General features: G+C 46.0%; 4 protein-coding genes and 1 long non-coding RNA gene across 8 annotated transcripts; 2 read left to right on the forward strand and 3 right to left on the reverse strand.

Annotated features, from left to right (window-relative positions):
* Positions 1-1,823: 1,823 nt before the first annotated feature.
* Positions 1,824-7,242, forward strand: LOC123424839 (tyrosine-specific transport protein-like). Of its 2 annotated transcripts, none has more exons than XM_045108532.1 (14): positions 1,824-2,470; positions 2,590-2,630; positions 3,034-3,126; positions 3,394-3,468; positions 3,795-3,844; positions 3,996-4,085; positions 4,447-4,503; positions 5,094-5,163; positions 5,590-5,691; positions 5,764-5,816; positions 6,071-6,218; positions 6,292-6,376; positions 6,587-6,634; positions 6,856-7,242. In XM_045108532.1, exons 1-14 carry the CDS (start codon positions 2,227-2,229, stop codon positions 7,044-7,046), a joined length of 1,347 nt encoding a protein of 448 aa, XP_044964467.1. In that variant the 5' UTR covers positions 1,824-2,226; the 3' UTR covers positions 7,047-7,242. The 2 variants fall into 2 exon arrangements, with proteins under 2 accessions (XP_044964467.1, XP_044964466.1); XM_045108531.1 differs by having other exon boundaries at positions 1,827-2,470; positions 6,506-6,634.
* On the reverse strand, positions 2,477-3,434 carry LOC123424840. The gene is made up of 3 exons (XR_006621751.1): positions 3,346-3,434; positions 3,005-3,110; positions 2,477-2,750 (listed from the first exon to the last, which is right to left on the reverse strand). It is a non-coding gene; the product is annotated as an uncharacterized LOC123424840 (long non-coding RNA).
* Positions 7,243-7,396: 154 nt separating the features above from the next.
* Positions 7,397-9,125, reverse strand: LOC123424838 (putative pentatricopeptide repeat-containing protein At5g40405). The gene has a single exon (XM_045108530.1). It carries the CDS (start codon positions 9,076-9,078, stop codon positions 7,453-7,455), a length of 1,626 nt encoding a protein of 541 aa, XP_044964465.1. The 5' UTR covers positions 9,079-9,125; the 3' UTR covers positions 7,397-7,452.
* Positions 9,126-9,375: 250 nt separating this feature from the next.
* Positions 9,376-11,935, forward strand: LOC123429526. Of its 3 annotated transcripts, XR_006622696.1 has the most exons (3): positions 9,376-10,031; positions 11,466-11,663; positions 11,795-11,935. XR_006622696.1 is itself a non-coding variant. In XM_045113552.1 (2 exons), the coding sequence occupies exons 1-2, from the start codon at positions 9,505-9,507 to the stop codon at positions 11,509-11,511; spliced, it is 573 nt and encodes a 190-aa protein (XP_044969487.1). In that variant the 5' UTR covers positions 9,376-9,504; the 3' UTR covers positions 11,512-11,935. The 3 variants fall into 3 exon arrangements, 1 of the variants encoding a protein (XP_044969487.1); XM_045113552.1 differs by having other exon boundaries at positions 11,466-11,935; XR_006622698.1 differs by lacking the exon at positions 9,376-10,031 and adding an exon at positions 11,011-11,347 and having other exon boundaries at positions 11,466-11,935.
* Positions 11,936-18,459: 6,524 nt separating this feature from the next.
* Positions 18,460-19,472, reverse strand: LOC123429527 (quinone-oxidoreductase QR2-like). Its single transcript, XM_045113553.1, has 2 exons — positions 19,270-19,472; positions 18,460-19,188 (listed from the first exon to the last, which is right to left on the reverse strand). The coding sequence occupies exons 1-2, from the start codon at positions 19,290-19,292 to the stop codon at positions 18,594-18,596; spliced, it is 618 nt and encodes a 205-aa protein (XP_044969488.1). The 5' UTR covers positions 19,293-19,472; the 3' UTR covers positions 18,460-18,593.
* Between the last annotated feature and the right edge of the window lie 1,050 nt (positions 19,473-20,522).

The following is a 20,522-nucleotide window of genomic DNA, read 5'->3' on the forward strand; positions in this document are numbered from 1 at the left end:
TATATTGAAAAAATTTATATACCTCAAAATTTCTATTACTATTTTTTTATATTAAAATTTCTATTACTAAATTTGATACCTACAGATTTATCATATAGCATTCCAATACATTTCTATATTGAAAATTTCCTATCCTAAAAATTTCTTAATAATTTTCTTTACTAAAAATTCTATACCTAATTTTTTTACTAAAAACTTATATACATAAAAATCTCACATTCTATTAGAGAGGAGGTGGGAGGAGGGAGGAGGGAGGAGTGAGGAGGGTAGTGGGAGAAGGGAGGAGGGAGGAGAGAGGAGGAGGGTAGTGGGAGCAGAGGGAGGAGCAAGGACAGAGGAGGAGGAGGGAAGATGGGGGTCGGAGAAGATAGGAGAGAGGAGGAAGGATGGCGGTCGGAGAAGATATGAGAGAGGAGGAGGAGGAGGAGGAGTAGGAGGAAGAAGGGAGGAGGGTAGCGGGAGGGAAGAGGGGGGCAGCGGGAGGAGGAAGGAGAGAGAAGGGAGGGAGGAAGGGAAATACCCCGGGGCGACCACGACAACAATTGGTGAGGGAACGACGACGGCGAGCAGCGACAAGAGAGTGAAGAAGTGAGAGTGAGAGGAGGAAAGGGACGGTCTGGGAGAGGATAAGCCGAGCGTAGCAATAGCACGGCCTGTGGGCCGGCACTTCTGCTACGACAACTACCTGTAGCGCATGTATGCCTGCCCGCGCTGCTGCTATATGGGGCCCACTGGCTGACAATTTGTAACCAAAGTTGTAGCGCGAGGAAGGGTGACAATGCTACTGCTTTCGGTTTAGCATTAGCGTAGGTTTGGTGGACGTATTGCTACTATAGACAGCCCGATGGGTACTTTGGGGCCCACTTGTCAGCAGTGCTCGTTGGCACGCATGTGCTGCTGCTATATTGTTACCTGTAGTGTTGCTCTAATACCCGCGCTGCTGAAAAGTAGCAGTAGAGCCGGCCTTTTACCCCCATGCTACCGTTAAATCTCTACATATAAGGTATGTCCTAGTAGTGAGGGGGCACCATACCGGGTGAGTGAAAAGTCAAACAAGGGATAAAACACAACATTAAACTCGCATAGCCCGAATTCCAGCAAAGGAAGGTGAGAAAACAAGACACAAGGCACCTAGACTGCATCACGACCAATGTGAGGCACTAGCTTCACGCCGCAATGACTCCAGGACTGATTGGATCAACGTATCCCCCACCTTAAGCGCTTAGATGAGTTGACAAGTGTGTGGAGGACTGGGACGTGGTGGAGGGAGAAGCCATGAAGGAAGCGTCGATGATGTCATAAATTGTGCCCTGAGAAGCAACCCAAAGCAATCACGACGTCAAATACCAGGCCCGCCGCGAGCAACCAAGACAACGCCTTCACGAAGGCATGATGTCGTGCCACCGCCATCATCCGATCCGGTGAACCAGGCCTAGGGTTTCCTCCGGTACTCGAAGAGGGGCACGGAGAAAGGCCATGATAGGCCTCCAAAGGGGAGACATCGTCATCTTCAAGTGTCGCTGCTGCCAACATCGGCAAGCCTAGCAGCGATTTTGTCCCGGCCTATGATCGAACAATCGCAAAAGCCGAGCAAACTAACATCGGGATGTGGCTTTGCTTCTTCTTTTTCTGAGAGTATGGGACGTTGCTCGCTGACTTCAAGATCTCTGGGAGACTTTTTATTGTGCAGTAACAGGCATTTGCTGGCCATGGCCCCTTTTTCATGTTTTATGTAATTGGTCGTTTCTCTTTGGCATTTTGACATCTTTTTTTGTTTTTATTTTTCAAAAAACTCGACTGGTGCATCTTTTTTTTTGACAGCTCGACAACGCTAGTGTGCATCTATAATCGGTGCAGATCGATGTTGGCTATAAAGCTTCTATTTTGTTAAAAAAAACGTACCAGCAAAGCAACTGCAAGCTTGCAGATCATCACACAGCAGATCATGGATCCTTCCTTAAGCATATGCACATGCAACAACAAAAAGTTTGGGCAAGTGACAGTTCTAACTTCCTCTTCCACACAGAGCTGATCCACAAACACACACACAGCTCTTGGACTGCCATTGTGCCACATCACCAGAACTTTTCAGCCTGGACACCTGGGCCACACAAACCCCCACCAATAACAACCGGAAGATAACAAAAAAAGAAAAAGAAATCCAAAAAACGAAAGCTCCAAGCCCACCTCTACTGAGAGGAAGCAGCAGCAGTGGCAGCGGCAGCAATGGCAGCAGCAGCCGCTCTCCAGTGCTGCCCTCTACTGAGCTCACCGCTGGCATCATCCGTCTCGCCGCCTTCCTCCGTAAGAACACCGGCAGTTAGCAGGACAGGGGAGGCCAGGAGGAGGAGGAGGCTGCAGCGATGCCGCTGTTCCCAGTCTGCCGAGGGGCGATCACCGGGTAGCTCGCCGCCGCAGCTGGAGCGCCTCTTCTCCAATGTCAACAAGGCAACCATGAAGCACGAGCCAGGTGACCATGCTCAGATCATGCAGCCTGTTGCTTTGCCGAGCTTTCTTCTGCTTTTCTTTTTTTGCATTTGGGGTGCATCTGATGTGATTGTGTCTCTGTTTCTCGCTTGGATGTGCCAGGGAGTATCACTGGTTCCATCTTCCTTGTGGCCGGGACAACGGTAACGTTCCTTCCTTCTTACCGCCCTTGATGTAATGTAAGACCTGAAATTTTGGTGTCAGGTCGCTTGCTTGGCTGCAGGTCAGGCTATGCTAAAGTGCAATGCACCTGTCGATGATCACTGAAATGAGAAAAGACCATGTGCAGATTATCAGATAGAACATTGAGATAACAACCTGCCTCATGAATCTAAAGTTACAAACCAGAAAATTCACGAGGAATAATGCTAAACTTCAGCAGCTTTGAGACAAACTCAATCCATAGTGGCCTTGTTTCATACATATTAGAAACTATTCAAGACATCCCTAAGGAGTAAACATTTATTTCAGGAATTGTTCAGAGTAAGCAAAGGCTTATTGTAGTTACACGACTGACCTTTCTTTCCATCAACATTGATGACATAGGTCGGGGCAGGTATCCTTGCGATCCCCGCCGTCACACAAGAAGCTGGATTCTTGGCCTCAGCAGTCACATGCATTTTCTGCTGGGCATATATGGTAATAGAATGTCAATTGACTGGGTAAACTATCAAACCTGACGTGTTAGAGGTGACATGCGTCAGAGTCTCAGAGAAGCCTCTCAAAGGTAAACAAACCCTTTTGCATTGAGCGTTCTTGGATAAATTCTCATCTTAAAGAATATTTGCTTGTTGTGTGTGTCACCTTGATACAGGAGGGTTTGATAGTTTGACCCAATATTTTGTCGAATTCACTTACTTATCTGCACTGACACTGACAGTCTTTGTTCGCCGTCACTTTCTCCAGGTTATAACAGGGCTGTTAGTTGCTGAAGTAAACGTCAATACAATGTGTGAGCTAGGATCTGGAGGTGTCTCCCTGGTAGTTAACGCGCCACTCCGTTTCTGATTTCCTGATCAAAATTTCTATTAGAGGCAACTAAAATGAATCTACAATCATGTGATATAGCTAAAAAGTTGATCCAATATCACCTAGTGCTTGGATATATTTCACCTGAACAAAAGGTTCATTTATTAAGACTGGCAAAAGATAGAGAATGATATATGCTCCAAATATCAGAAAGTACTTAATAATGGGTGGGATGTTGCACCTATCCATCTACGATATGTATTTTGATCCTTGTATATTTTGCATCTTGCGTGGTTTGAAAGTAGCAAGCATAGTCTCTGAAGGCTCTCTTTTTCCAGGTTTCGATGGCTAAGCGCACTCTAGGGACAGTTGGAGTAAGAACAGCCTGGTATGATAAATGCTTAAGTATAAGAACTCCAAATCATAATATACATTGAGATGAACATCATAATGGGATTCATGTCACTATGTAATACACTCAGTTACAAGTTCCTATTTGAACTGGAGAAATTCTGACCATAATTTCTATGTGCCTGCAGCTTTTCATATTTGTTTATACATTATGCACTTCTTGTTGCGTATGTGGCACGATCTTCAGAGATCTTAACAAACTCATTGGGCATTCCATTGTATGACCTCGTTCCTTGATCTTCACTTTACCATTTAGCCAATACATTTATTTTCCCAGCTTTTGATGTAAAAATGATGTATTCATCTTACTAGTGTATAGGGATGTAGTGTCTATTATATGCTTTACCCTTGTATTGCAACCCCAGAAAAACAAAATATCAGGAACTTGCATTATGTGATAAACAACTGCTATGGAATTTACTTTTACACTAGTCGGTAGTTCTACAATCCACATAAATATATTCCTGCATGTAGGTTCTACGTAGCAGTTACTAAGCATCATTAGTCGTCATCATGAATTTGATTCAGTGTTCAGTAATTTGTTTTCTTCAACCATTGATGACGTCAGTATGTTTACAGATGGGAGAGTGCCACCCTATTTTCGCTGGCTTTTGGGGGTCTATGCTACTTCGGAAGGTAATTGAAAAATGTTACTGCATCAAAAGCTGTTATAACCTGGAGAAAGTGATGGCAAACAAAATTGTTCAAGCAGATATTTGTCAAATTCAAACAGAGCTATTTTCTGCTGTTGTTCGCACTTCCTGTAACAGCAAACAAAATTGTTCAAGCAGATGTTTCGTTTTTTTAGTTCCATGCTACTTAACTTTTTTTTTAAAAACTTCAGGATTCATCACAACTCACAAGATATTTTCAAATTATGTTACGGGAGCTCCTGACTACATCCAGTGTAGCTTCAAGTCTACTACTTACTTTGTCACGATTAAGTGTTAAATTCATTCTCGATGGTCAAAACAAATGCATATGCAATTATTAAGGTTCACAAAAGAGGATAGTTTATCATATAACAGATACTATAGAAATTTATCATATAACAGATATAGCATCAAGGCTACTACTTACTGATATTTGTTATACAGAAAATTTTGTCCTAATGTCCCTAATTACTTAGGAAATTATTATATAACATGGTATGCTGTAAAGTCACAATATTATTGATTACTTCTGTCAGAGATTATAAGCAGTAAAACTAATCTTGATGGCTGCAGTCAGAGAGTCATTGGTGCCGTGAATGGCTTTTTGGTGTTCAGTATCATAACATCCTTCACAGCTCTTGTGGTAAGTGGAGTTCTACATTAACCCATCATAAATATTTGAAACCTTGATGATCCTAGGCTTTTAGCAGTCGACGAATGGAATGAAACATGACTACATCTCCTGAAAATTATTTACGAGCCTACCAATATTGGTTGCAAAGTACTCTGTTAGTGAGATACAAAAATCAAGACAGTCCAAGTGTGCACGTACAGTAAGCTACGTGAGCGTAAGTGTGTAGATCCAAATCCTCAATGCTTATAGATAAACAGGTTCTATTTGAGAGGAAATATTGCCATTCTTTTAGTACCCAGTAATAGTTGTTGGAATACAGAAAAATTATGTTTGGCGACAAAGATAACATGAGCAAACCACTAGAAAATTTCTTTCGCTTAAGGAACATCCTACAACAAAGTATAGACGCTGAACAAATGGGTGTGACCTTCACAGGTGGTGGCAAGTGGAAATATACAGTGGAGTTCTCTTCTTGAAACGAATTTTGCTGCTGCTCCCCAAAGTATACCAATAATTGCTCTTTCATTCGTATATCAGGTAATCTCACTTACCATATTCACTTCGAAAAACTAATCTTCTTGGTATTTGACTGAGTATTTTCCTGAATAGAATGTAGTTCCTGTCCTGTGTACAAATTTGGAAGGAGACCTGTCAAAAGTAAGGTAAGGTTGAGATAAATCTGTACACTACCTGCATAAGTACAGCAGTTATTACTTGTGACGTCAAAAGGATATAGACGTTTTTTTCAGACTTACAGCAACAGGGCAATATATGCCTTCTTCTGAGAAAACACGAGATCTTGAAGAACAAGAAAAATTTCTCATTAAAAAGGGACAGACATGTTGGAACGATAACACTACTATATACTAGGTCGGTGACTTCCAGAGGTATATGACAATCTTATTGAATCTTGCAGAAAGGCCATTGTATTAGGTACTGCCATACCCCTTGCTCTGTTTCTCATATGGGATGCTGTCATCCTGGGGACAATCCCGGGGTTTGCAGAAAGTGGGGCTGTTACTGATCCGTTACAACAACTTAGGTCAAGCAATGGTACAGTGGGGGTAAGTATTTTTCAAGATGTTCTTATGATGTGCGATAAATGGGGATTGATTTGAAACACCTTCTAATTTGCAGCCTATCGTTGAGGCATTCTCATTTCTGGCAATAGGCACATCATACATTGGATTTGTTCTAGGACTCTCAGACTTCATCGCGGACTGTAAGTATCTTCTTCAGTCTAGAGTCTAGACTCCAGAGCAATCATATTTTTGAGCTAGGAAGAGATCTAGAGCTTACTTCTATCAATTCATTATCCTTCTCCTTTTTGCCTCTTCTATAAACTTTGCAGTGCTTAAACTACCAAGTGGACAGAACAAACCTCTGACATACCTTGTAACTTTGTTCCCTCCGCTTGTTCTGTCACTGCTAGATCCAGAGATATTTTTCAAGGCATTGGACTTTGCAGGAACTTATGGAGGTAAGGATGCTTTACAGTACCTCTAATCCCAAGGAGAAATAAGGGACTCCTTGCAGGCTGCATCCACAAATAATATACTGATATAGAATTGCAGAACATTCATATGGTTTGCTATTTTTATGAATAGGAAGTGCAGAATATTTGTATGATTTACTTATTGTGGAAATATTAGATCTGATGCTTGAAGGAATGAACTGACCCCTTCTATGTATTCTTTTCAGTTCTAGTACTCTTTGGAGTTTTCCCTGCAGCTATGTCTTGGTCAGAGAGATACTCAAATGACTTGGAAGCTCCTATATCCCCTATAGTCCCAGGAGGAAAATTAACCCTCTCATTTGTTATGGGGGGTGCCTTGCTTGTAATATTTTCGGAGATTTTCAAGGACATAATGCAGCTGCAAGGACTACATTGACAATTACAACGTGCAAAGTTCAACTACTGATGCTTCTGCAGATTTTGGTCCAATGTATTAACACACCCAAAATAAACTAATCCAGTATTTCTAGCTTTTCTTAACCCCTTCGTGGTTTCATCAAGATGTTCAGTCAAGTTGAGTTGTGTTGTACATATTCACATGAGCGCAGTTGAATAACTGAACGATTCCATTAGCTCGATTGGAGTTCATGATGTTTCTTGACTTGTTCGGTTACGTTACCAAGACTTCTGAACTTATTCCACAGACTACACACATTGACTCGGACAACTGTGCATGGGCATATCCTACTAAAGCGTAAACAAGAACTAGCAAGCAGAAGCTCACGCTGAGAAAAACATACTGTATACCACTGCCACTGTGCCAGAGTTTAACTGATTCTCTTCTACCAAAAATCATTGCAAGAACAAGTTCCCCCTCTAAAATGATGGAACCTGGCACTATCACGAACCACAATTTCCCGTTGATAGATCTTGGACACTAACTTAGCAAACTTGTGGCAATCCATACAAAAGCGAAGATTTTTGACAATTCTGATTGTAGCGTCTGGAGATCCTCCAATGAGCCCAAACGCTATTGCAAGCTTCTCACTGTGATGTCCAAGTGCCTGCTCTTTCTCTTCATCTTCAATGTCATAGAACACCTCAGTGGTCTCTGTGACATGACCTTGCTGTTGCATCCTTCCACCAATCTCGATCAGTTTTGCATGAATGTCATCATACGATGGATGTGACTTGTCACCTGAAATGAATTCATGGATGGAGCCATCCATCTCAACCGAGCTGCAGCCGGGAATCTTCTCGATCCCCTTGCTTCTCATGGTCCTTCGAACATCTTCAACGCCATTCCATCTCCCTACTGCAGCATACAGATTGGACAGGAGCACATGGCCTCCACTGCAGGTCGCTTCCATTTCAGTTATGACAATTTCGGCCATCTTGACATTCTTGTGGAGACGGCATCCACCAAGCAAAGCCCTCCAGACGACAACATCCGGCTTCATTGGCATCTCTGTAATGAGCTTGTGTGCCTCTTGTAGATGACCAGACCGGGCAAGGAGATCAACCATGCACGCATAATGCTCAAGGACTAAGTCTATGCCATACTTCCTGGAAATCATGTTGAAATGCTCCCTGCCTGCATCCACAGATCCACCATGGCTGCATGCCAAGAGGACTCCTACAAAGGTCACTTCATCCGGTACCACTCTTCCGTCAAGCTCCATTTGGCGAAACATGTCCAACGCCATTGCTGAGTAGCCATTCATGGCCAAGCCATTGATCATGGCATTCCAGGTACACGTGTCCCTCGTCCTCAAGCCGGCGAAGACCTCCAGCGCAAGCTCCACAGCGCCACACTTGGCATACATGTCAACAAGCGCAGTCCCCAGGAACTCATCCCACCGGAGCCTGTTCTTCTCTATGTACACATGGACCCACTTACCCGTCTCCAATGCACCGGCGCTCGCGCAGGCTGACAGCACGCTGACAACCGTCCCGCGGTTGGGTGCAAACCCTTCCTCCATCATCCGCCCGAAGAGGCAGAGAGCCTCGACGGGCTGCCTGTTCCCGACGTGCCCAGATATCATGGCGTTCCACGAGACCAGGTCCCTCTCCGGCATCTTCTCGAAGACGCCCCTCGCCGACCCGACATCCCCGGCGCGGCAGAGCCCGGCGACCATCGACGTCCACGTGACGGGCGTCGGTGCCGGGACCTGCTCAAAGAGCCGGCACGCCGATGCGACGTCGCCGGACACCGCGTAGCCGTGGATCATGGAGTTGAAGGAGACGGTGTCCTGGCGCGGCATTTCGTCGAACATCCTGCGCGCGTCGGTGACTCGCCTGGCGGCGCAGTACCCCTGGATGAAGCCAGTGGTGACGCGCGTGTGGGCGAGGAACCCGAGCTTGATGTAGACCGCGTGGAGGCTGGGGAGGCGGCGGGAGGAGGCGGACGCGGCGGCGGCTTTGAGGAGGGCGAGGAAGGTCTGCTGGTTCAGGCGGGACAGCTCCATGCGTACGCGTTTGCTATTGGCTTGTACTGTACTGCTCGTTCATGGTGTGTGAGGCCTTGAGCTTTTATGTCTGCCTTGTTTGGAAAAGGAAAACTAGGAAATGCAAGAACATAAAACCAAGTGAATTGTCTATCTCTTTTCATCAATGGAGACTGTTGGATTGACTATCTGAAGCAAAATGAATTAACATCAATATGTCTAATTTTGGAGACTGTTGGATTGACTATATGATGTTTTAAACAAAGTCTCTATTATTAAAGGGGATCTGCCGTCGTGATGCTACCGTCCGCCCTGATTCCTCCGACTGAAAAAATCGGTAAGAAGCCTTCCTCGGTTTCCACTATTTCTGATACGATAAAGAGAAACACAAAAACAAGCTCTGTAAGAAAAAGCAACCACGACCAGGCACACACGTCCCACGCCCCCATGTCTCGTCATCAAACTACCCACCACTCCTCCCATCGCATCTCTAGCGAGAAAAACCCCCCACCGCCGTCCAGTCGGAAGCAGCCTCTCTCCGTTGCCCTACTGTCCGGTTGCCACTCACTCGACTTCCCTCGAAGATCACCTCGGCCTTCCTCCACCACGCGCCCGCCTCCCCCATGGACAGTGATGGCTTCAGCCGAAGTCCTCATCCTCCCCGGGGGAAAAGAATCCCCAACTCTAGAAGTGAACCACACCGGCGTGCCGAGGCGCTGTGCGGCGGCGACGGTGCGCGCCGCCGCATTCGGCTGCTACCCGTCGGTCTCATCCCGTCCGCTTGCATCCACCGCTGCCTTTACCATCCTCGAAGGAGTACCGTCGGCATCCGCCGCGGGATCGACCTCCTTCACTGCCTTCAACCTGCCTACTACAGTGCCGATGCGTTTCCTGGCAGCGCACACGAGTGGGCGGGCCGGCGGATGTGGAGACAGTGCAGGCCTCCCTGCTCCCGTTCCTGAATATTGGTTGGGGTAAGGGTAAACTCTGTTTTCTGGCAGCATTGTACTGCTAGGTTTGAGTGACGGTTAATTCATAGCAAAACAGTTTTTTTGTATATTGTATGATTCTGTTGGTATCGTCGATGCTCCCTTGATCAAATGTAGGATCACCAGAGTGTCAAGGTATATTTTTCCTGGATAGAGATAACCAAAAGGTCTGACTTTGTTGTCTGAATTCTTGCTCTCATCTAGCTGGCCAATCAACGAATTACTTGTTAGTATGGGCCATTCGGTTGGTCATTAGATGAACTTACGAAAGCTAGGGTGATTGACAGATGCAAATTGAGGACTGGCAGTAACCCGGTGCTACATGATAGTGTAGTGGGCGCGTCCGCACTGGGCTGGCTTCAACTCCATGTGGATGTGGAATCTACCCCCATCAGAAAATTGTATTCCAGTTACATCGCCGTAGATGGTATGATCCTAGCTACCTTGTTATATTGTTCATCTTGCAAGTTGGAGAGAAAAATACTAGACCAACAAAGAAATTTTGTGAAGGTAGGCAAATCAGTAGACTTGACTTTTTCTGTGCACATGTTGTTTTTTGTGGAATGTCACAGCTAATTTGTGCAACATATGGCACTTGTTCAATGGGGTTCCTATAACACATTTGCTGATTGTATCTATATCTTTGTATACTTCCTTCTAAACTGACTAAAAATATGTTTGTCATCTTTGAATGTTCTCTTTTTGGTTATTTTCATGTTCTCTCTCCGTTGCCCTACTGTCCTCATCCTCCTCTTCGCTCACCGCACCGGCATCCATTGTTCTGCAACTCTCATTGCCTTCCTAGCTCTCAAGCGGCGCACACGGATAGATGATGGTTTGAGCTGCGTCAACAAGGCCGGGGAGTCCCTTGACCCAGCCCTCGCCCTCACCTTCTTCTGAGGCCTTGCCCGGTTAGATGGGGTCAGTTACTCTTTTCTTGGGAAGGGGGGGGGGGGGGGGGGGGCTACTCGATCTCGATCATCTCGCGAGTACGGTATCACCATGTCGGACAAGAACAGTACCATCTCATCTCTAGCATGTCCGAGTTTTTGGTCGACGCTGCCGCCGCTCTGTGTGCAATGCCCACACCACACTCTACATGTTCTTGAACGAATGGAGGGACGAACACAGGCGTCACCTCTTGCACCCTCCTGTCCGAATTCTACAGTACCCTCTCCTGTCACTTCATCCTCAACGAACCAAACCAAGCCAGCACACAAACTATGTGCGTGACAAAACTTATAGATCCAACAAGGACGCTAGCAAGCTCCATTAACTGGAACCATGCCTCAAGCAGCAAGGTTCTTACACCCCTCTCTATCTTTCTTGTTTCTTTTTTACATCCTTGTCTGAAGTGACCTCCTGTTGTATGAATAAAAGTGAGCTGCTAATTCCTGAATAAACTTGACTTGTTTGCAGATTCTTGTATGGGAAGAAGAAAGATATAATTAACCCTGTGCGCTGACTGTTGTTTGGATGTCGATGGCCGTCACCAATTAAAAGAGGATTCACCGAGACGTTGTGGAGGTGAAGCACTCGCCGGCGAGGAGCTCCGGGTCAAGACAGCAGCGGCCGACGAGCAGAGTCCACTCGTGGAGGAGGTCATCCGGCTGATTGGTATATGCCTTTTGTACATTCTTGCCTGCAACAAGAACTTCGACTGGTTTGATTTGGTTGAGTTCGATTTGATTCTGTAGTTGCAGACTTGCCGAAGTGTTTAATTCTCTGATGCAGCATTTGCTTGGCAGGTCTTTCCTGCATATTTGGATTCAGTGCTAAATGCGTCCACCATATGTTATCCTCTTCTTGATCCCCAGATATGACTTGCTTTCATATGTAATCTCTTGCTGGTGGAACATAAGTAGAACAAGTAGTTTGAGTGGTTTTAATATGGTCTGATTGCTAAAAAATTACAATTTGGTGCCCTATTTTTTCCCTGAAAGATTTACTCTGCATGTTTATTTATCCATGGTGTTTGGATGCTCATATTGCATGGTTCAACGAGTGCTTCAGCATTACGGAAAGAAGTTGGAGTAAATCCTTTCCGTGTATATTTTTAGATATTAATGAAAACAATAATGAAGCCAACAATTGAGTGCAACTTTTGAATTTTTGTTCACTATGGTTGCCCTCAATTTTTTTCTGCATGTTTGGCTCACATGTTCCCCTCCTCTGATCTTTCTTTTCTGCATGCACGATGTTAAGTGTCAACTGCAGAATGCCCCTCTACTCAGTGTTTAAGAGATAGACCAGCCAAAGTTCTGTTTTTACGCGAACAACTCGGGAATGTGAGTGCATCATTTTAGGTGTGTGTGGCTTCAAGTTTTTAGTTTGGTATCTACCCAACATATAAACTGACTACTATTCAAGGGAAGTTCCATTAAGCAGAACTATAGGAATGACCTTAGAACAATCTGATGTTAGTTCATAATAAAGAATTAATTACCTGTACGAGAGGATTTAAAGGGCTAGCTTTTAGTAACTTAGTTAAAAAATGATGTGTGATTTCAAGACTCCCTACTACCACTGGTTTTTCCTTACACAACCTTTTCTCTCAAAGGCTATATAGGAAGCTTTCACAAAGCTTGATATTTTGTCAATATGCAAGATTTTGTACCTAATGATTATTTATCCATGTTTGCATGATGTTATTTAAGTGACTATATTTCCTTTTCTCTCTTTTCCATGTCTAAGAACTGCAGATATAGACTATGAGATGATGTCGTTGTTCGTAATTTAAGAGCCTGTTTGGGACTGCTCTGCTCCAAAAAATTCAGCTCCGCTCTAGAAAATGTAAGCCAAACGGGGTAACTCCACGAAATATCACTCCGCAAAAAAACTAGAATCTGAGGTCCAACTCCTTGTTTTTTGTGAAGCTCCCTAGGAGGTGCTCCATAGAATTATAGAAGCTGGAATTGAAAGAAAATTACCCACCACTGCCACCAGTAAGTGGATACCCCTTCGTTTCTTACCTCTCATCCAATCAAATAGATCATTTTCATTAAATTTTCCATCCGTGAAGCTGGAGCTAAATGAGAGCCAAACATTCTCTTGAAATGGTTGCAACTCCTATATGAAACTGCTCTAAAGTGGATTTGATGAAGCGGAGCTGATTTTGATGGAGTGAAGCAGTCCCAAACAGGCCCTAAATGTTTGACCCAAGGGAGGGCCCAATAATGCTAGCTTCTTAATGCCTGGGAGAAGATATATAATAGAGTATATTAATTTAATTTTTTCAGGGAAAGAGTATATAATTTAAGAACAATTTACATGTGTAATTATGTGTTGTTAAGGATTCGTTCACGTCGCCTCCATGGGGGCGACTCGGGCGCCCTAGCCGCGGACACCCTCGACCTCCCTCCTCCCCTGCTTCCCCGCCGTCGCCGGAGGAGGCCGGCGAGTGAAGCTCGCCCGATGGACGACGGACGGCAGGCCTTCCTCCCTTCTTCACGAGGGGATCCTCTGGCTGAGATGCGACGGCGACCCTGGGCGTACGGCATGGAGGCGGAGTTGGAGCGTTCGGGCGGCAGCCCGATGGGATCCCGGCGGCGCTGCGGGGGCTGGCGGTGGCGGAACTGGGGTTCCCCACCCTAGATCGGTTCTCCTCCGGGTGGCGGGCTCGGGCGCCGTTCGGCGGCCCTAAGCAGTGGTGGGCGCGCGCGTTGACTGTCCTCCTTCACAGATGTGATTGGGGGCGGCAGAAGGCGTTGGCGTGCTGCTGGATCCGAACAAGGTGGTGGCGCCATCCCCTTCGTCAGGGATGACGGCCAGGTGGTGGGTCCTTGTGGCGTCGCCGATGGCGGCGGATCTTGGGATCCCACTCTCGGGGACGTCGCAGGATGTGGTGGCCCGTGGAGCAGAGATGGGTTCTTCGAACATATCTGGGTGAAAGCTTGCTTTCGGCTACTGCCAAGGCCGGCGATGGCGGCGTTGTCTACGTCGTTCCCTTCCTGAAGGCATCACCGAGGAAAAGTTCAAGGCCACTCTCTGCTTCCTCCGAGGGAAATCCTAGATCAGTAGATCAGATGACGGCAACGCTCTGATGCCGTTTCCCCTTGGGGGCGTCATTCATGGAGGTACACACGGGCTCGAGGGACCATTGATCGGCATCTACGGTGGAGCGGCGTTCCCTGTGACACATCGACGTCGTGGAGTCTCGGCGACAAGGCGCAGCAAAGTCTCGGTGACAGATGCGTGATGATAAGCGCGCGTAGGGAGGAGGCGTTGTATGGCGTCGTGGGGGCATCGACAGCGGGCCTTGCAAGGTCGATGCGTTAGTAACTGTACTGAAGATGGATTGATGGAAGGCGGCGGCGACGACCTATGAGGGTGCATCGGCCCGGCTTGTGCCCCTGACCCGGTATGTGGCTCGGTCGAGGCCTCCGGCTTTAGATGTTAGGCTAGGTGAGAGGTCTGGGTATATGACTCACACTTTCTGTACCCCTTCATCATTGAATAGGAGTAGCGACTGATGTTGTCAAGAGGGTGGTTCCAGACATATTGATGTATTGCTTTGTAAGATCTTTGTGAATAATTAATAAAATGGTTGCATGCATCTTCTAGATGCAAAGGCCGGGGTCATCCTCTTTTTCTAAAAAAAATTTATCTGTTGTTACATCCGGCTGATATGTAATTATGTGCATAGCAAATTAGCAATTCCAAAGGATTACCTATGGTAGTGAAGCTATGTGTTGTTACAGAATATTTATCTACCAATCTGGTGGGGGGGGGGGGGCGGAAATCCAGCATCTGGCTCCCAGTTTTGGTTGCAAGACTACAGTAAAACTATTGAACGAATATGGTTGATTACTACAAAGTTTACTTAATACAACTGTAGTTAGAAATGTAAGCAAGGTGCATGCCCACTGCCCATATATGAGAAGAGGAACACATAGTTGATCTTATCGAGATCTATTTCCATTACTTTGAAAAATGAATATATTTTATTTTTTGTTATTTGCATTAGCTGCTTAGAGTGTAAGTATTTTACACTAGCACCAGGTTGTTCCCATTGTATTACCAGAATTTATAGCTCCTTTTCACTTTTGGAAGTGCTATGCAGTCCAACAAAGAGAACAAAATGCTAGAATGAAAGCAAATCTTTAGATATGAAATCATGTATTTTCATGCGCGACACATTTCTAAATCAGAGTAAGTGATCGTGTGCGAAATACCTTTTTTAATCCGTGACAATGCACGAGCATCCAACTAGTATTTATAAGAGTCAAAATGTATTAACTTCAATCGTAACATGTTTTTAATCCGTGACAACGCACGAGCATCCAACTAATTTTTTTTTAAAGTTAGAACATTTTATATTTTGAAACGGAGGGAGCACGAGCCAATAATGCATCGGGAGTGCACTACCTTTTAGAAAAAAAATACCATCTTGATTTTGATTAATAAGCAAGCTAAAAACAAAGAGACCATTCAAAAGCGTCATCAGCATTTTGGCATTCTCATGTTACATAAATACTTCAAAAGCGTCTTCTAAATTAACCTAACAAAAACAACAAACAAAAGTTCATTTAGATAAAGTAGCACACAGATAAGAGCATCTCCAACAATAGACCTACAAAAGAAATTTTCCTCAGAAGTCCATTTGAGAGCTTTCATTACAACAACTTCAACTCCCCCCCCCCCCCCCAAGTCGTCAATTCTATCGAAGCGGATCCCTGCCACCATAGTGTCCCTTCGACTCCATTCTCGAAATCATCCCGATTCCGGCTAACTCTCCCACCACCTTTGGAGAATTCTATTTCACATATGTGGGTTGTCATTCAAAAGAGTCGTATCAGCCGCTTTTTCATGCATATGATCAGATTGAGATGCTTTACAATTCTGGAAGAACGTTTAAAAAGTATGTATGTTCACTAAAATGTCTTCAGGTTTTTTTTGACATGCTTGGCATGAAGCTACAATGGAGAGAGTCATTAAACATCACTTAAGAAGAATGACAAGCGTGATAAAAAACCAGATTAGTTTCATACGAGTATGGAATCCATTTTTTTGGTATGTCAACTTATAGAGAGATACATGAAGCAAAAGATAGACCTATATTTGGTGTGTATTGACTTGGGGAAGATCTACAATAAGATAGTGTAAAATGTCATGTGATGGACCTTGAAGAAAGACAAAGTTTCAACAAAGTACATTACCCTCATCAAGGATGTATAATAATGGTGTGACAACTGTTTAAATAAGTGATGGCAACACTGATGGTTTTTCGATTAAAATAGGAATGCACCAAGGGTCAGCTTTGAGCCGTTATATATTTGTCGTCATGATGGATGAGGTCACAAGTAACATATAAGAAGATATCTCATGGTGTATGCTCTTTATGGATGATGTAGTGTTAGTCGATGTGGTGGTCAATAGAAAATTAGAGTTGTGGAGACAAACTTTAGAATTGAAAGGTTTTAGGCTTAATAGAACTAAAACTGAATACATGAGGTGCCATTTCAATACTACTAGCATGCAAGAGAGGATGTTAGCCTTGATGGGAAGGTGGTACCTTAGAAAGACACATTTTCGATATATGGGCTCAATGTTGCAGAAAGGATGACGATATTGATGAAGTCGTGGGCCATCAAATCAAAATCAAATGAATGAAGTGGCACCAAATTTCTGGTGTTCTTTGTGATAAGAGAGTGCCACTAAAGCTGAAAGGTAGGTTCTATAGTATGGCGGTTCGACCCGCAATGTTGTAGGTCAATGCTAGGGGTCGGCTGACTGACCCAAATTTTGACAGGTCGCCGCGCAATCCTGTGATGCACCTATTGGTATCTGTTGGATTCAAACCCCATGTCATCTTCCATCCCGCATGTCTCGCTGGAGAAAAAATTCCCGACCACATTGCACATCTCGCATTATGTTAGCCCACCCGACTCACCATGTCGCAACGACACCGATGGCCAATTATGTGATTTTGCAACACCCCAAGTGTGTTGCAATGCACCGCTGGCCGCGCTCAACCATTGTTGGCTCCAATTTCACTGTTGTTTGGGTACAGTTGTGCCAATAACGGTCATAGCATGGTTGCGGCTGGTTGCAACTTCACCCGTTGATGGTTGCAACAAAACATGGCTGTTGTGGCACTCACAACAGTCTAAGTCACGTGGTTGTAGCAGTCGCGGCCAACGATGGTAGCAGTGCACGATATTCATTATAGGCTTGTAGCCGTCGCGGCCAACGATCATAACAGTGTACAGCACCGGTTCTACGAAAAAGCATACCTCGTCATCTCTAACAAAAAAGGCGACCGAGGAATGTTGGAATCAGCAAGACGATATGTTGGAACCCTGCTTGCATATGCTTTAATCAGTGATCGAATTTGCTGGAACTGGTCCGTCTTCTGCAACAAAAACGCAACTGCAAAAAACATCGATGAGGATGTTAGAACTAACGAGACAGAATAGAGAGGGATTGGTGTAACCCACAAGGCTCAAGCAATATATCTATTGCATTCCATCAATCCCTCACTATTTCTTCTACATTGAATTAGTCTTACCCCGATCCAAACCCTGCCCGCCACCGCTTTCGCACCACGCCGCCCCTGGGGTGGTTGATCTCCATGATTGCCGCTTGGGGCCGCCCCGCCTGTACCTAGGGTTCGTCCATCGACCCATTGATCGGCTGCCCTAAATAGTCTTTCTCCCGATCCATCCGAGTTTTCTCTCTCTCGTCGATCGCATTGATCGACTTTTTCTTTTTGATATTCCGATCTAAATTCGATTTTATGTCGCCAACCGCTGTCCTCTACCCCCTGCGCCTCTACTGAGACGATGTCACGACTACCCGCCCTCTTCTCTAACTTGACGGCCTCGCGTGACACGATGGCCCGTCGCGGCTGTCGTGTGCGCGTCTGCCGCCCGTCGCTTTGCATGGACCGTAGCACCGCACCATGCGGTCCACTCCTCCATGCCCGCGTGTTAACTTGTACATGGGATGCGTCGCGACGCCTTTCTATGCGGGGAAACGCCACCGTCCGCGCACGATCATCGTCACGTTGTTGGGTTTTTCACCTACTTCGAGCATCGTCGCCGCGCTTCTAACCTAACCGTTGTTGCCACTCTTCCTTCCACACTAACATCTAATCCCTAATTCACACTTCATCTCTCCAAAATTGCTAACCCTAGCTCCTGCTTTCTCTCGCTCGATCAAAGGTCACATCACCACGGGCCGCGGCACATGCACTGTTTCTTCGATGATGCTGCCATGTTCAGCCGCTGCCACACCATCGACAACAGGAACGAGAGCTCGGTTAGTACGATTGGGCGCGTTGTCACCATGTGCAATGCCATCGCCATCGACTCCCGATCATCCAGCCGGCTGAGGAAGTGAGGATTGACTTAGGTACACGGTGTCTCGTACACCCCCAAGAGCTAAATCCGCACCGGCGGGAGAAACCACATTTTGAGCACAAGTGTTGCCAACGTGCACGCGTTATTTATTTATTCATTCGAAACAAGATATACTCTAGAAACCAGTACGGTGTAGTAATTGCTAAATAAACAAATTTTGCTCCAGTTGACACGCCGACGCACTTCAGACGGCGGCCTTGAGCTTCTTGGCGACGCCGGCGAAGTACTTCCCCTGGTGCGCGGCCAAGGCAAGCTCGGCGTCGCTGGGCGTCCTGCTGCCATCGGCGCCGGCGAAGGTGCCGGCCCCGTACGGGCTGCCGCCCTTGACCTCGTCGACGGCGAACATGCCGGCGCCGTGCGTGTAGCCGACGGGCACGAAGAGCATGCCGTGGTGCGTGAGCTGCGTGACGGCCGTGAGGGCCGTGGTCTCCTGGCCGCCGCCCTGCGTGCCCGTGGCGAAGAAGACGCCCGCCGGCTTGCCGGCGAGGGACTGCGCCTGCCAGAGGCCGCCCGTGGAGTCGAAGAAGGCCTTCATCTGCGCCGCCATCATGCCGAACCGCGTCGGGAAGCCGAACAGGACGCCGTCGGCCTCGGCCAGCTGCTGCGCCGTTATCACCGGGTGGTCCTCGCGCCCCGGCGCCGCGTGCATCTTCCCCAGCACCTCCTCCGCCAGCGTCTCCGCCACTCGCCACACGGTGACCTCCACGCCCGGCACGGAGTCGGCGCCTCTCTTCATCTCCTCCGCCAGCGTCGCCACGTGCCCCCATGTCGAGTAGTACCTGAATGATAAACGAAAAAAAAATGAGTGGCAATCAAATCATCGAGCTAACCAGCGGGAAGAAGAGCGAGCGGAGCATTACACGATGTAGATCTTGGTCGCCATTGCCGATCGGCTAGCTACAAGATTCTGCTGTTTAAATTTTGATATGACTTGGAAATTGCTTAGTAGGTAGCTGGTGAAGAGAGAAGCCGGGCAGGCTCCCGTATTTGAAGGGGGGAAGATGGAGCGATGGAGATTTGTTAATTTGACGTCGTCCTTGCGGTCGCGTTCTTGCGGATTGTTTATTTAAAAGGGCTCTTGAGAAAAGAAGCTGATCTGAATCTGATCATCACCAGGGGCTGCTATTGCTACTTATGAGTCTTGTCACCTTGTGTAGTGGGTGTAAAAAAGTGTGGTCGAACTCGGATGAACGTGGGGGATGCTACGTGGTCATGGCGTCGACACTGACGTACGTATAGATTTGTACCGCGCCATACTGGATGATTTTCTCACGGAAGAACGGCCGTGATGAAGCTGTCGAGGAAACTTCCTGCAGGTCGAAAGGTAAAAGAGAAGGCGCATATAGGCACCTGGCTTGGCTCCAACTGACGCACCATCGACGTATACTGAGCTAAGCACTCCGCTCACCCCGTTAACTAAACGAATCGGGTCAAATTGGTACTGATTCGTTAGAGCATAACAGCAACTTCAACGGGTCGACCCAAACGAACAGTGAATTTATCCCTTTTTTGTCCATTTGAATCGGTCGCCTTTCCGGCGTTCGTTCTGTTTTAGATTTGGGTCGGTGGTGCGTCCAACACGCCGATGATTTGGGTCGAAAGTGCGTCGAACGGTTTTTTTATCCATGTGTCCGGACATGTTCGTTACATCGGATCCTACAGACATGACTCATTATAAATTGCATCAAATTGATCCACTCCATCAAATCTAGGGTCTTACTTATCCATACTCCATTTCATGCATCGTAGTTGTTGTTCTTTTTCATTTCATCCCCACCTCTCACAAATATGACATTGACACTCAGGTACCATAATACTGAATGCTTTTCTCACGGAAGAATGACCATGAAGCCAGCTAGGAGGCTTCCTCTAGGTCAAAAGAAAAACAATAGACACATATAGAGTAATATATATATATATATATATATATATATATATATATATATATCACTAGTCTTAAAACTACTTCGAGGGGTGTCTAGTTATAAACTTATAATACTATGCAAATGCACATCTAGATTCTAAAAATTTGCTAAGCGTGTGTCAGTCGTACCTAGTCTTATCTACGCCGCATAACTTTTGACTTGCACGGATGGCAAGTTAACCATTGCCA

Source organism: Hordeum vulgare, chromosome 2H, assembly GCF_904849725.1.
Source record: "Hordeum vulgare subsp. vulgare chromosome 2H, MorexV3_pseudomolecules_assembly, whole genome shotgun sequence".
NCBI lineage: Eukaryota > Viridiplantae > Streptophyta > Magnoliopsida > Poales > Poaceae > Hordeum > Hordeum vulgare.

Bases quoted from the DNA above. Each gene is read 5' to 3' on its own strand.
- LOC123429526 (XM_045113552.1), top strand. From the start codon at position 9,505: ATGTCTCGTCATCAAACTACCCACCACTCCTCCCATCGCATCTCTAGC. The intron at 10,032-11,465 runs GTAAGGGTAAAC...ACTTGTTTGCAG, and splicing joins GTTCCTGAATATTGGTTGGG to ATTCTTGTATGGGAAGAAGA.
- LOC123424839 (XM_045108531.1), top strand. From the start codon at position 2,227: ATGGCAGCAGCAGCCGCTCTCCAGTGCTGCCCTCTACTGAGCTCACCG. The intron at 2,631-3,033 runs GTAACGTTCCTT...TTGATGACATAG, and splicing joins TCCTTGTGGCCGGGACAACG to GTCGGGGCAGGTATCCTTGC. The intron at 5,817-6,070 runs GTAAGGTTGAGA...TGAATCTTGCAG, and splicing joins GGAGACCTGTCAAAAGTAAG to AAAGGCCATTGTATTAGGTA.
- LOC123429527 (XM_045113553.1), bottom strand. From the start codon at position 19,292: ATGGCGACCAAGATCTACATCGT. The intron at 19,189-19,269 runs GTAATGCTCCGC...TTTATCATTCAG, and splicing joins GCGACCAAGATCTACATCGT to GTACTACTCGACATGGGGGC.
- LOC123424838 (XM_045108530.1), bottom strand. From the start codon at position 9,078: ATGGAGCTGTCCCGCCTGAACCAGCAGACCTTCCTCGCCCTCCTCAAA.